The following is a 15,066-nucleotide window of genomic DNA, read 5'->3' on the forward strand; positions in this document are numbered from 1 at the left end:
TAAAAATGAATTCTGATAAACACTTGGATCCTATGTGAACATATTGTGCATAAAGAAGAAATAAAGAACACTAATAATAATTTGGGGGGAAACCCAGGCAGTCACCATTACAGTTTGTGATTGTAAGATGACCAATTACAGGTTTAATTACCCACTAAAGTAATTAGCCACTAAAGTAAAGAAGGACCCTTGTTTTCTTTTTTTACTTCTACACCGTAGTGTATTACTTCCTTTTCTCATGAAGTTTTTAACATGTTTTTATCTAGCACATTTTGATCATACACAATGATGAATCACTGTCACATGCTGTACGTGCACACAACATAACAGCATTGTTTTCTATTGCATCGTACATCACATGGTCCATGAACTGACTTTGACTTTGGTTTCCTGCATATAGTACACAAGACCAGCTTCCGATGTCAACATGCTAGGGGAAATGATGTTTGGCTCAGTCGCAATGAGTTATAAAGGCTCCACCTTAAAGATACACTATATACGGTGAGTTTGGACTTCTTTTTCTACAGTTTTAAGAAGTAAAATGGTGGTATTGACTCCTTAATTTAAAAATGCACTTCTCCCTCATTTATTTATTTATTTATTTATTTATTTATTTATTTATTTATTTCAGTTCTCCTCCACAGCTGATGATTAGTAAAGTTTTCTCTGCTAGAATGGGCAGCTTCTGTGGAAGTACAAATAAGTAAGTTCTATTTTTGTGTCTTTTTCTAAATAGAATAACTTTTTGTAGAACATCAGACATTTTGAAATGAGAAGCAAGATGAGTCCACATTAACAGAAGGATTTTAAAAGTAGACAGTGTTCAATAACAGTGAGCAGGAAAAAAGGACTTTGACTTTCTCGGGTGGCCTTAAAAGCAACATCTATATCTTGGGTTGCCATTGGTTATCCACTACATTTCTGCAGCCAGCCACCAAGTTTTAATTCTCTGGAAAAGAGAAGTGACTATATTAAGGATTTAATGGCATTTCCCAATATTATTTTATGTTTTAAAATATTTATTTCTGAAGGATTGAATTACATAATGAGTTTTTCTGGACTGATCACACCTGTTTGACAGGAGGTTTGTCTGTGCTTGCCATCTATTCTGAGCAGTCAGTATAGCCTTTAAGATTGATAGGTACTTTGATTTTGACTTCTGATTTACCCCTTTTTGTACTTAGGCATAGACTAAAAATACTCAAATGTATTAAATGATCTAACTTAAGTTCCCATCTCCGTACTTTTGTTTATACATTTTGAACTTTCAAACAGAAATATTTTATATACTTGTTATACTTGATAAATTTAAAAGAAGTACTTACTCTAAGTTAGGGGGCTTTCCTAAATGTTAAATGAGTAACTCTGCGAAATTAAAATTTTATTCTTCTACATCTTTGGGGACCTCTGAATAAAACTTTGCTCTACCCTCCAGCAAAATAATTTGAGCACTTAACATTGGGCTACCATGACTTAAGTCAATGTGAGAATTGATGTTTATTTACTATGAGATATTCTTTTTTTTAGCCCCTTGAGATTACCTGAATGTTTGTCACACTGCTGTCCTATAGTAAATATTGAGCTCAAATTTAAGTAAAAATTATTTTGGCCTTGTTATGCTATATTATCCTCAAAGTCTTGATACTTGTTTTCTTGTTAAAAAATATATTATTAAAATCTACTTCCCTCATATTTTATGAGTAATTCTAACTTTTTAGAAGTTATGAAATCAAACTCCTAAGAGAATCATAATCTGATGTATTTTACCCCTGAAAAAAGTTACTGAATTATTCATAAATGTTAATCAAGAGTTAAAATTAATTTCATTTTGAGAGTTTATGTAAAACCCTTGAAATGAATAGCAACATCTTGAGTGTCAGTTGCTAAAGCAGAATTTAGAAAGAAATAGCAGTATCCTAGGTGTCAGCCACTGAAGCAGAATTTAGAGTTTGTTGTCCCATTATAGAATATGAAATTGTTAGGAATGCAGTTGTTTAGTTGTATGGATCTGGCTACTTCCAACAATTTTTATTTTTCTTGAGAAAGTTCCTCTAAAATTGCCAATTTAATTCCCTTTGGTAGATGTGAGACTACCAAATATAGTTGTATGCATTTAAGTGTCTACTCAGCAGCTGCATGTATTTTGGAGTCTACTAAAAAACAGCTTTCTTAGCCTCTTGATGTTTTTCTCTTCTCTTTCCTTCCCTCCTCCTCAATGAATTTAGCTTGCAAGACAGCTTTGAGTACATCAACCAAGATCCTCACGCAGGAAAACTGAACGCAAGTCAGCATAGTTTGGGTCCCGGTCGTACTGGAAGTAACCTAGGTAAAATCACACACGCAAACAAATTTTCTCTATGTATACCACTATTATGGGTGTGTTTTACTTTATTTGAGTTGGTTGTGTTGTGTTGTTTTGGTTTGGTTTTGCATTACCTTTAATCTGTGTTTATTTTTGTGTGTGTGTGCTTTGTTTGCCGTCCCCTGTGTGTCTGTCTCCAGGTCTGCTGCAAGCATGCAGCAGCAAACTGCTGCAGGGGGCAGCTGAAGGAGGACCTCTCCGGCTCACCCGGAGTGCTTCTTTCTTTGCAGGTTTGTGTGGAATGCTGAGTACAGTGTGACCCACACACATTAATAAATCCTGTACTGGTTCTCAGAAAAAGTCCTATTTGTGCTTCTCTAGAAATCCAAGGGGCTCTTGTGATAAGAGACATAATTTCAAATGAAGCCAAATTCTTGGTGTTTTGAAAATTTATCCCATGAACCTCTATAGTAAATGTCTCTGCTAATATCCCAGGGTAAGCTGATTTTGATCTGAAATGAGCCCCTAGTGTTTCTAAGAGGATTCTTTTTTCTGATTTTTCCTGGGTCTCTTCTGCTGCTACAAACTATTTCCCTTTGCCATGGTGTTTTCTCTCCATTTATTCACTTGCATCCTTACCTGCATGGAGTTTCTTTAAAAGTCACTTTAATTAAAGAGCATGGAAGATTGATCAGTCAATATCTCTCTCTCCCTCTCCCTCTCCCTCTCCCTCTCCCTCTCCCTCTCCCTCTCCCTCTCCCTCTCCCTCTCCCTCTCCCTCTCCTTCCCCCCACCACCCACCCATTTAAGTAATTTAAATGTAATTTCTAGGTTCTTTACAGGTGTAGTCATCTGGGTATTCTGACATTTCACTGGCCTTGCTAGCTGAGGCTGTTAAATGTGTATTGTAGTCTTGGCATGATTAACAACTGTGGGGGATCTTCATTACTAACATTTAAGATTGTGAGTATGGCAAATGATATTTTTCATTCTGTTCTTTGTAGCCTGAAATATGCTAAACACCATAGTTAACTGACATTCTAATGAAACTGACACCCTCCCACCTACTTAGAGTGAGGATAACATGTTTATATACTCTCTTTAAAATTGTGAAAATAAATGTGTTTCAGAAAATAACTGGCAAGTACAACAGTCAGGCAGGGCACTGGGCTTCTGGTACATTGTAAAACTTACCAAGCAACATTTCATCTACCTTCCAGCTCAGTAAGAGTACAAATCGGGCCTATCTAAAGTCTTCTTAGAAATCTGTAATACTTTAGAATTTTCCAAAATTCATGCCAACATAGGAGTTTTTCTAAGTAACTGTACAATAGTACTGTGTATGGGTGTGTATGGAAAAGAAGTAGAGGAAGAAATATTTGAAAAGGAATATAAATGTTTTCTGTCTGCCAAGAGAGTGGGTTATAAACAGAAACATTTTTTGAATTTATGAAATGGTTTTCAAAGTATTTGTCTTCCCTAAGTTGCCTACAGTTACTACTGAAACTAATTATAAAGCATTTTGAAAATATAGTGCTGTGTAAGTGCTACTATTAATGAGGAAAATAGCTAAAAAATATCCACCTGAAAATGATCTTTGTATTAACTGCTTGATTAGTTTATGATACAGGATTTTTTTAAAAAGTTTATGGACTTCAGTAGGATAAAGGCAGATGGTTATTTCTGTTTTCTTCTTTCTCCCATCATCTATGTATTTAATTTTGCTTTCTAATTAATCTCTTATAAATAGACCAATCATCAATAGCAGTAGCCTACTTTGAAATGTAAAGATTACTGCAGTCATTTTTGAAACTTTTGTATCATTAGATCCAAAACATCAATAACATGTTTTCCTTCTACCTTTATCTCAGCGCACAGCACTCCAGTCGATATGCCAAGCAGAGGGCAGAATGAAGACAGGGACAGTGGCATTGCTCGATCAGGTATTTTCTTTTATCGGTTTAATGAATCCATAAAGATTAAAAAAAAAAAAGTTACCCATCTTCTGTTTTCCCAACTTTTTAAGCCTCATTTTCTGTCTTTTTGCTGTTTTGTTTTTTCTCCATAAGATAGTCTTATATATCCAAAAATTTGAAACTTTGATGTGCAGCATCTGGGAATGATTATGCATCATAAACTAGTCTTGTACCCAGATTCATATGAGACTAGTGTATGGGGAGAAATCGCTTTCCAGAGTGAAGTTTCCTTGAGCCAGTTGTACTGGGAATTTGTTTGCTGACTCCCAAATGTGAAATCAGAGGAGGGAAAGTGTCTGCTGAAGTAAATCTGTGAATGACAGTGCAAGTGGCTGCCAACTGACCTGCTCACCCTTTCTTCTGTCCTAGAACACTGAACTGAATTGTGTTTCAGGTACCCTGCTGTCCTTCTAAAAGCTCTGAACTTACTTTCCTTCCTTCCTTCCTTCCTTCCTCCCTTCCTTCCTTCCTCTCCTTCTCTTCCTTCTTTATTTATTTATGTATTTATTTTTACTTTACCTGTTAAGGTTTTTTTGTAATTTAAAAAATTTACATTATGTGTTACACATTATGAGATGTTAAAACAGGAACATTACTTATACAGAAATAAATGAATATACATATGTTGTGAGTACACATACAAATTTTTTTATTGAGAGTTGGGTGACTCAAAATGTTTAAACTTTCACTCTAGAGGGCCTTGTACCATAGTCTGAGCACTTAATACATGGAAGTAATAACACCAGTTAATACAGCTTTTCAGTGGTCCTGATAAGTTTTTTTTTTTTTCTTTTTTTAAAGTTATTTATTTTTTACAGACTTCATTTTGATTCACTGTACACAATTGGGGTACATCATTTCGTTTCTATGGTTGTACGTGATGTAGACTCACAACTATTCGTGTAATCATACATGTACATAGGGCATTGATATCTGTCTCATTCCATGATTTTTCTTCTCTTTCTTTCTTTTCCTCCCTCTCTCCCTGCCTGCCTGCCTTCCATCCTTTCTTCCTTTCTTCCCTGAATTTTTCTAATGACTGCTTTTAGGATCCCTTGGTTTCTGCTTTTGTACATGATGCTGCTTTAGATTTTTGATTTGTGGTTCAGATCTGAGGTAGATTCTGTGTTAGAACAGAAGGGAGATGAATTAATAATCCAGGGACTTAGGTGTGTGGGACTTTGCCTGATGAATACACTTCCTGCAGGCCTCCTCTGTTTCAGTGAGCACTAGGAGCATCCTGTTGGTTTCTCCTCTGACACATGGCTCCTTCAACCAAGAAGCCAACCAGCCAGCAGTCCCTGACAGTCCGAGTCCAGACCTCTGGTGTCTTTCCTCCTAGCCTTTCACTCATTTTTTTCCAGTTCTTGCCCTCAGATGCTGCTTCAAAAATCTTTGTGTTTCTTCTATGTAGTGTCAAAGCCCTTGTCCCACTCTGTCCAACTCTGCTCCCAGGTTATTAAATGAAATATGATCATTACTGAATCTTCCTATTTGGCATTTAATATATATATATTTATATTTTCCATATATATTTATATGAAAGAGATGATGGAGAGGGCTGCCAGTGCCCCTGAGATGGCAGTTTGCTCCCCTTGCTATCATTCATATATATGCATATGTATATATGTTTATATTACACACATGTATATATAGCATACATGCATGTGTGTATCTAAAGTATATAGTGTTTTATTTGTGGTTAAAATTGATTCATGTTGGTGTTTATTATCTTTTCTGTGAAGTTGGGCTAATAACCTTTGGTCTGCAATGTAGCTCCCATTGATTAGACCTGTGTTATTTTCACTTAAAATCTGAAAAGGCGGAAGGCAATATGTGATGTGCTAAGTGAACTGTTTTTCACATTTAATGATATGCAGGGTAATTTCCTCATTCCTTGTGGGTCACTGGCAGCTGAACTCTGAATTCCATCAGTTATTCAAAGACTCTGAATGTGCATCGAAGACCCTAGTGTCCTAGTGACCCTCAGCCCAATGCGTTTGTAGGTCCCATGTGATAGGACTGTCACTGGACTAGTCTTGCTGTGGTTGAATTTCAAAGCAGCAAACTGAGAGTTCTTCACCTGTCTGTGAGGAAAGGGACATGAGTGATGTTCCACCAGAGTCTCTTCTGAATGTTCACGTCACAGGATTTCTGTCCTGTTGTAAGCTTATTTTACTTTTTTTATACCCCTTCTTCCAGAAAATATTTAGAGATTTTTAGGGAACTAATGCCAACAGAAACTTTATTGGGAGGAAGTTTGGATTTTCCTAGGTAACTTCAGTTTATAATATAATTGGTAAAACTAGGGACTGGGATTGTGGCTCAGTGGTAGAACGCTTACCTAGCTTGTATGAGGCACTGGGTTTGATTCTCAACACCATAAATGAATAAAATAAAGGTCCATCAACATCTAAAAAAATATTTTAAAAAATAAATAATTGGTAAAACTAGTTCATGTTGTACAAGTCTAAATCTCATTTGTTTGATAATCTTCAGATTCTAAATTGCTCTAAGACTATTTTTCCATGCCTTTTGAGAAGCAGGAAAATAGAATTCACATTAAAGTACAGGTTTTGTGGCAGCCAGATCTGAATGTTTTCTTGCAGTCCAAGAGAGGGTCTTGGTATTGACCAGATCTGGGAATTGGGACAGTATGATACTAATGTGAATTTTGATAGTGAACGAAGACTGCCTCTGTTTGGTAGTTTGGCAGTCTGTACTTGCAATCTCCACTTCTCCTGTTGAGAGGAAGGGGTCAGAGAGGATGGAAAGGACTGTCAGTGCCCTTAAGAGGGAGTTTGCTCCCCTGACTTTCCTGGTAGATGTGCTCACATTTAGGTTCATGCCTGGGAACTGCTCTGAAATCCCTCAGTCCACATAGACTAGTATGAGCATCACATCTTTGGTGGGATTCAGAACTCTGTTAACATAAGAGTTCTTTTATGTTCTTATTGTAATCCATTCTCTAAGATTTCTACTCCTTATTACCCACCTTAAATTGTGGAGAAGCCAAGATCCCAGTTCTGAACCAGAAGAGGAGTTGCAAATGTTAGAGTTAAATTAGCAGAAGTGGAGAGAGTAAGATGGGGTTTATTCTCTTTTAGCTCTGTAATTTTTAACTTTTGTCTAAAGAGTAGGGAGATAGGAAAAGTTTTTAAGGTAAATTTTATTGTTAGAACAGTTACAGATTTACAGCAAAATTTAGAAGATTTTTCACAGTTCTCTTATAACTCATCCTAGTCTTCCCTGTTATTAACACCTTAACATTAGTATATGAATCATGACAATGAATGAACTAATATTAATATTAGTGATACATGATCATTAGCCAAAGTCCATAGTTTAGTTATTTCCTTGATTTTTACCTAATGCCCTTCTATTCCAGGACCACATTACATTTAATGGTCAGGTCTCTTTAGGCTTCTTTGGCTGTGGTAGGTTCTCAGACTTACTTTGTTTTTGCGAATCATGACAGTCTTGAGAGTACTGGCTGGTAGGTATTTTGTAGAATGCTCTACTATTAGACTGTTGGCAGTTTTCCTCATGATGGTCCTGAGGTTGTGAGTCCAGGGAGGGAAGACCATAGGGGGAAAGTGCTGTTTTCATCACATCAGGTCAAGGCCACTTCTCACTGTGCCTTGTGACCATTGACACTGGCCTTGTTTACCTGGCTGAGGTGATATTTGTCAGGTTTCTCCACTGCAAATTATTTCCCCCTTTTCATACTCTTTGCTTTGATAAGATGTCACTGTCCACCTACAGAGTGGGGAATTGTAACCCACCTCCTTGAGAGCAGAGGGCCTACATAAATTAGCTGGAATTCTTCTACATGGGAGAGATGTCTCATCTTCCCATTTGTTTGGTCATTAAATCAATATGGACTCAAGGGTATTTATTTTTTTACTTTGGATTATAATCTAATACTGTGTCATTTTTTGTTTTGTTGCTCAAATCATCCCAGCTATGGCTATTGGGAGCTCTTTTTCTTAGCTCCTTTGCTCATTTAATACCCCTATCTAGTGGGGGTGCTATTTCAAGCACTTTCTTACATTCTGCACTACAAAATGCCATATATTTATGAGTGAAATATATACATATATAGTCATCTTCTATATTTTTTGCCCAAGTCCTATAAGCAACTGTTTCCTCATTCATAGAATGTTTCTTGGGGTGTAGAGGAGAAATACTTTTCATTATATTCTCTTTTGGATACTTTGAATGTATCTTCTGTGCAAAGATAAATTTTAAGGGGGCTGGGATTGTGGCTCAGTGGTAGAGCACTTGCCTAGCATGTGTGAGGCACTGGGTTTGATTCTCAGCACCACATATAAATAAATGAATAAAATAAAGGTCCATTCACAACTAAAAAAAATTTTTTTTAAAGATAAATTTTAAGAGATTATTTTAGTGGCATGGTAGGTTATTTCAAGTAAGGTTTTAGGAGAGAAGAGAGGTGGGTTTCTGACATACTAAGCAGCATTGGCAGGCTCAGTGACTAATAGGACATGGGTTGTAGGGGAGGAGGAAGAAAGCAAGCATGACTGTTCAGTTTCTGACTTGAGAAGACAAGCAGAGGATAATGTGATGACATTACCAGTGGAGGACAAGCAAGAGACCCTTCAGGGAGACAGATAGTGAAATAATTTTTAGCTAGAAGTGTCCACAGATTCTCCACTTGTGAGTAATCTGCTATAATTTAGAAATAAGAAACTGACTCAAAAGAGATGGGTCAGAGCAGCAGCTGAAATTTAGAAGTCTTGGATCTGTGAGCAGTGTAAGGTTCCAAGGACTGGGTTTGAGATTAGCATCATCGAGCCTCCTCATCTGCCCACAATTTAGCTCTAGGCTCTCTTCATCAAAGTTGGTAAATCAGCAGCAAGGAAAAAGATTTTCCTGTTCTTTTTGTAGCTGCCTTTCTTCTGTCTTCAAAAGTGGTAAAATAAATAGGTCAGTATGAGGAATATTTCTAATATGTACTTTTCAACAGTTTTATTGTTTTCAAATGACCAAGAATACACATCACCAAAGTGTTCAGATAAAACTTGTGTTTCAGCCACTCTGCAGATACAGGATGGACCCTGCCCAGTGTTTGATTTGGATCAAGACTGATGATAATCATATACACATACTATAAGGAAGTGAAAGGCTTTTTACTCACGTAATGAGTTTTTTCTGGAGAGAGCAGTTGACTTCCTAAGTTGGCCAGAAAAAGGCTTGAGAAAACAAAGAAAAGCATGGGGTTTTCATGGTGGTAAATCTGGGTGAGTGTTTCTGCTTGTGGTTTAAACTTCCCAGTGGCACCTGAACTTTCTCATCGGCTTGCCCAGAGGGAGCAGAAAGAGGCCAGGGGAATGGGGTGAAGCTTCAGAGCCTTCAGCAGTAGAACATCAAAAATGAAGTCAGATTTCATCACAATGTAGGTCACCATGGAATAATGCAAAATGACGTCCCATTTGTACCTGAACCTCTTGCTGACTTAACTGATGCAGTGCTTGGTAAAGGAGAGGAGTGGGAGTCAAGAGGGCCTGACTCTTTGTTTTTTTGTTTCGTTTTTTGGTGCCATGCATGCACTCTACCATTGAGTTTCATCCTCATCTCCAGATATTATTTTTGTTTACCATCTGTGTAGGGGAAAGACCCTGACACACTGTTGACCTTTGCACCTATGTACACAGACAAAAGCTTCAACTTTAACAGAAGTCTTGGCAGCACAACCTGGGATCTTTCTGGCACATGAGAAGATGGGAGGACTCTGAGGAGCTGCTAGGAGTTCATCTCCCCTGGGAGGCTGCCATGAGACAGTCTCTCTTTACCTCCACAGTTCTGATATATGAGGACCTTCTGTCCTGTCCTCTTCAAACTAGAACTGCAGAATATAAAAATACTTAGCTGCAATCTAGAACGAGCTCCCAGCAATAGGTGTCCCATAGCTTGTGTTGCAGGTATTGATCCCTTTTGTGCTGTTACTATTTTGGGTGTGGGACAAGTATCTTTGGGAGCTGGTCCTTTTGGCTTAGTCTTTCCATCCTCTTAAGTGATAAACTGTCCAGGTCTAGAAATGTCTGCCTGTGTCTTTACTGTCAAGTATCTGGGCCTTGACCTTGCTTTGCTTTGCTCATATTATATTTGTTTGACGATCTGTAGGGTAACTTGGGCAGAACTCTTTTCTTTCCACTTCTTATATTTCAAGTTAGACCTTTGGCATTTTCCTGGAATGAATATTTGTCATCTTCACTTTCACAGGTTTGTTGGCTCTTTTTCATTTTAGCTTTTTCCTTTCTAAACTTGTGTTCTTATATACCTGCTTAAGAAAAATTAGAATCACAAAGTAATACAAGTAGCAGTCAAAGCTGTAAGGGATCGAAGAATAAATCTAAGAAAATGTGTGACACTGTGATGGATAAATTTTTAAAACTTCATTAAAAGACTTAAATGGATGAAAGATCACATTTTACAAGTTAATCTATAAATTCAATGTAATTTGAATTAAAATTTCCCATGAAGCCAGACTAAACTACTTCATATGGAAGAACCAAGAACCAAGATTATTTATTTTTCATAAGTTTTTATACATACTTCATTCTTAGAGTTCAGTCTCTGGATAATAGACAAAGGTCAAATAACTTGGTATATCTTGACTAGAGTGGTCTAGAGTTTATGTCCCAGATAAGAAATTAAAATTTGGAACTGGGGTTATGTCTCAGTGCCCACCTAGCACGTGTGAGGCAGTGGATTTGATCCTTAGCACCACATAAAAATAAATATATAAAATAAAGGCATTGTGTCCATCTACAACTAAAAAATATTTTTAAAAAAGAAAAGAAATTAAAATTTGAGGTGTTTTGAAATCATGGTAATGAGAACATTGTCTTTTTTTTATTCAGGGGCCTTTATATAAAGTTTATTAAAACTTAAAATGGCATCCTTTTAAAGTCCTAAATTAATTTTGTGGTTTTGGAACTAAAATATATTATGTGTAATTTGATTTGCCTGTTAAATTAATATGCTCAGTTTATTAAAAATGAAATTTTCCTCTTAGACAATAATAACAGCTCTACTCGTTGACCTTTTAAATGCTTCTATCTTGTTGTCTTTAGAGTACAACTACATAGTAGACTAAGTCACCTTACATTTTTGAACTGTCTAAGCAAAAACTTAAAAAGAAGTACTTTGAGTCTCACAGTGAACAAAAGCTGTTGTGTTTGGGATGTGTACCCTTTTCATCCAACAGATATAAAAGGTGCTCAGGTTCAGAACATACCACCACCACCAAAAACAAAAACAAACTTTAAATGAAGGTTGGTTAAAAAAGTAAAATCTAAATGCTGTATATACAACTTTAGCCAGTGAATTCAGCCTAGAAAGTTGTTTCTGTACTGCTCTGTTGCTGTTATACTTACTGATTGAGATAGGCATTACTGTCATTAACATACTTGTTGGCCCAATATTCAGTGAGCATCTCATGTGACAGTCTTCTAGGGATGGGGATGGATCAGTGCTCAGAATACACATAAACCCTGATCTCATGGAATTTATAGTCAATAAAGGAGAGACAGATGTTAAAGACTGAAATGTAGGCACACACTTATCACTGAAGGAAAGAAAACATATGGGTTGCCCGTCCTCTGAAAGGGTAAAATTTCAGCTGAGACTTGAATGCCAGTAGGACTCCATGAATCTCCATTAAGTCTCCATGAATTCTCCGTGAAGATCAGATCAAAGACCATTTTAGGGATGGGACAGCTAGTGCAAATACCTAGGATGGGAACAGACTGCAGATTTGTGAATAAGGAATAGAAAATCCATTGTGAATAAGAATAGAAAAAAGGCAGCCAGTCTTCGATGACCATATCTATAATCAAAACTGGCTGCCTTCTTTCAGGTGGGAGCCTGAGACAGGAGGATTGCAAGTTCAAGACCAGCCTTAGCAACTTAGTGAGACCCTGTTTCAAAATTTAAAAAGGGGGGGGGGGCTTGGGGATGTAGTTCAGTCATAGAGCACCCCTGGGTTTAATTCCTGGTTCTAAAAAAGAAGAAGAAGAAGAGAAAGAAGGTGATCTGTGGTGTGGAAAGGGTGGTATAGGATGAACTTGGAGAAGAAATATGGGATTGATCCCATGAATGTTTTTTATTTTGATGGGAATATTGCCAAACATTTACCTTTGGTTGGCTGCAGAAGACAGAAGATCGAGTGTTGTCTGCAGCATCCTTCCCCCAAATGTCTTTTTGCAAGTTGAAATGTGTTTGTCAGTGTCAAAAACCAGCTGTTCTAGGCCTTAGTTTGGACCTGCCCTGTATGCTTACTGTAACCCTATTTCAGCACAGAGTCCTAAGGGTGTCGATTGTCTGATACTATGACTACATTTTTCTGCAAAAATAAGTCAATCTCAAGATTCTTACATCAAAGAAATTGTAACACCTTCTGAGTTTTTGACTTTTGCACTTCCTCTTCCCTGTGGCAAGGTTTTTCCTTGTGTTTTGCCACATTCTGTGGTTACCTTGTTTGTTCCCTGGGAGTTTTTGTTTGTTTCTTCTCCCTCAGAATATGAGATTCATGAGGGCAGCAGAGACCTACTCACTCAGTTGAGTTTACTATTCTGTCCCCTAGTGCCTTATAAAATGGTTGACATATATATAGTAGATGCTCAGTGAGTATTTGAATGAGAGGGGGAACTATGTCCATCAATACATGTAAGTAGAAATACTCCCCCCTTTTTTTTTAACTGTTGATATTATCTAGTTATTTCATATAGAATGTCTGGGATGTACTCCTTCTGAGCTCTTCCCATGGCTGCTATCGTTGGGATTTAAGTGTCACTTGAGGTATCTGTTTTCACAGAGGTGTTCTCTGAGCACTGATTGAAGAATTTACCCCCATTACTTAAAGAAAATTGTAGTCATTTTGTTTTTCTGTTAATTACTGTAGTCATTTATTCCATAAGTATAAGCTCGTGTATGCAAAATAAGTCATTGAAACAAACATATTTAGAGTTAGAAGTTGCTCTTTGACAGACAAGAGGATTGTAAGGGTTGGAGCATATGAGGACGAGAATTGGGTATTTGGAAATGAGGGTTTGGAGATAGGATATGATAGGAGGATATTCTTAATTTGACCTAAAAAAAACAGAGTGAAGAGGTTGTCAAGAGGAAGAAATTCATATAAGTAAGCATGATAATTTGGCATTAGTTACCAGCTTAACAGTATAAAGTTGTTATAAGAACCATGTTATGAGAAATCTGCAGTCTCTTGATTGGGAGAGTAATAATTTATTCTGCATAAATAATGTGGGGTCTGATAATTTATGCACTTGCCCTACCTGTGATCCTTATTTCCTTTAATGTGGTACCTTTATAAAGGATGTGTTCTTGCTGTGTAGAAATCTTCATAAAACAAAAATTAACTCCCCCTGCTGGATGTGATTGGTAGAACTTGAAAATTCAGGTGACTTGGCATATGTTTTTTTTTGTGTGTGTGTGTGTGTGTGTGTGTTAAAATACCCATAACATAAAATTTGCCATCTTATCCATTTTAAATTTACAGTTCAGTGGTACTAGATACATACATATTGGTGTGCATTATGTAACTATGTAAGGACTCATTTACCTCAAGTTCAAATTTCAAATTTCCTTCTTCACAGCCTCACTAAGCAGCCTTTTGATCACACCTTTTCCATCGCCAAGCTCCTCTACATCTTCTTCCAGCAGTTATCAGCGCCGCTGGCTTCGAAGTCAGACAACGAGTTTGGAGAATGGCATCATTCCAAGGAGGTAAGTTTCAAGTTTGCTCTTATTGAGGAAAGTGCTAATGTAGGTAGCGTAATGAGCCCAGCAGGGCAACCATGCTCACCTGTTGTCAGTAGGAGGAGCCAGAACCTTCCACGAGCTTAAGGGTAACTGGAAAGTTTACAGATTAGAAGTTTGAAGGAGAAAATAGATTAAAGCTTACCAAAAAGTTTTGGAATAGAAGACACTGGGAAATATCTCAGTAGTTGTGCCACATGTGAGCTGGTTTTGCTGTTAAAGTGAGTGTGCACTCTTTTTAAATGGGATCCCTTACAAATGTAGATCTTATAAGTCATGCAGGGTGGTATCAGTCTCTTCCTTGCAGTGATGTGGTTGTTTATGAAATATGTGTCATACTCTCTATTCATATTAGTGGTTTATTCTCATTGTAAGTCTTAAATTCTTAAACTGAACGGGCATGAATATGATTATAAATATAGGTGGCATCAAATACTTTCTGCTTTCATTTCAGTTGGTTTTTTAATCTAAAGTTTAGTTGTATCCAAAACATATTTGATGTTAAATCAGTAGTATCCAAGCTCTTCTTCTAGCACACAAAAAGGGAAGTTTTTATACGTTACTATAAAAATTCACATCAGTTGATTTAGTAAATTAGCTAGTAATGACTCCATAGGGATGAGTGAGGATGTAAAGATGGTTTGGCTACATGGCTGCATTTAAACTTGTATGCACTATTAGGAAGGTGATATGCACCTAAATAATAGTATAAAGAGATTACATGCTGTAGGGAGACCTAAAGTCCTTTGGAACTCAAGGAAGGAGAAAACCCAGTGATTGTTGTACAAAAAGTGGGGAGCCCTGTGGAGGACAGGGCACTGAAAGGACAAGCAGAGAAAGGAGAGGTTAGGGCGGCCCTTCTGTTCCTCCCACAGTCCTAGGGAGCAAGACGGGAAGATAAAAGTATAGCTGCATCATTCACTGAGGACCTGCTTTTTGGTTGGTGAAGTTCAAGTGGAATGAGTGAGAACTCGACCTTTGGTG

The 15,066-nt window shown here is 37.2% G+C and overlaps 1 protein-coding gene across 6 annotated transcripts in view; it reads left to right on the plus strand.

Annotated features, from left to right (window-relative positions):
• Fnip2 (folliculin interacting protein 2) overlaps window positions 1-15,066 on the plus strand; it is a 115,346-nt gene that overhangs the window by 61,623 nt on the left and 38,657 nt on the right. For 4 of the 6 annotated variants that reach the window (XM_047566167.1, XM_047566169.1, XM_047566166.1 and 1 more), the window contains exons 4-9: window positions 401-501; window positions 632-703; window positions 2,226-2,326; window positions 2,503-2,592; window positions 4,174-4,245; window positions 13,920-14,049. In XM_047566167.1, the coding sequence (XP_047422123.1) occupies window positions 401-501; window positions 632-703; window positions 2,226-2,326; window positions 2,503-2,592; window positions 4,174-4,245; window positions 13,920-14,049 (566 nt within the window). The remainder of the gene's footprint in view (window positions 1-400; window positions 502-631; window positions 704-2,225; window positions 2,327-2,502; window positions 2,593-4,173; window positions 4,246-13,919; window positions 14,050-15,066) is intronic. The other 2 variants (XM_047566170.1, XM_047566168.1) reach the window with 1 other exon arrangement.

Source organism: Sciurus carolinensis, chromosome 10, assembly GCF_902686445.1.
Source record: "Sciurus carolinensis chromosome 10, mSciCar1.2, whole genome shotgun sequence".
NCBI classification, from domain to species: Eukaryota; Metazoa; Chordata; class Mammalia; order Rodentia; family Sciuridae; genus Sciurus; species Sciurus carolinensis.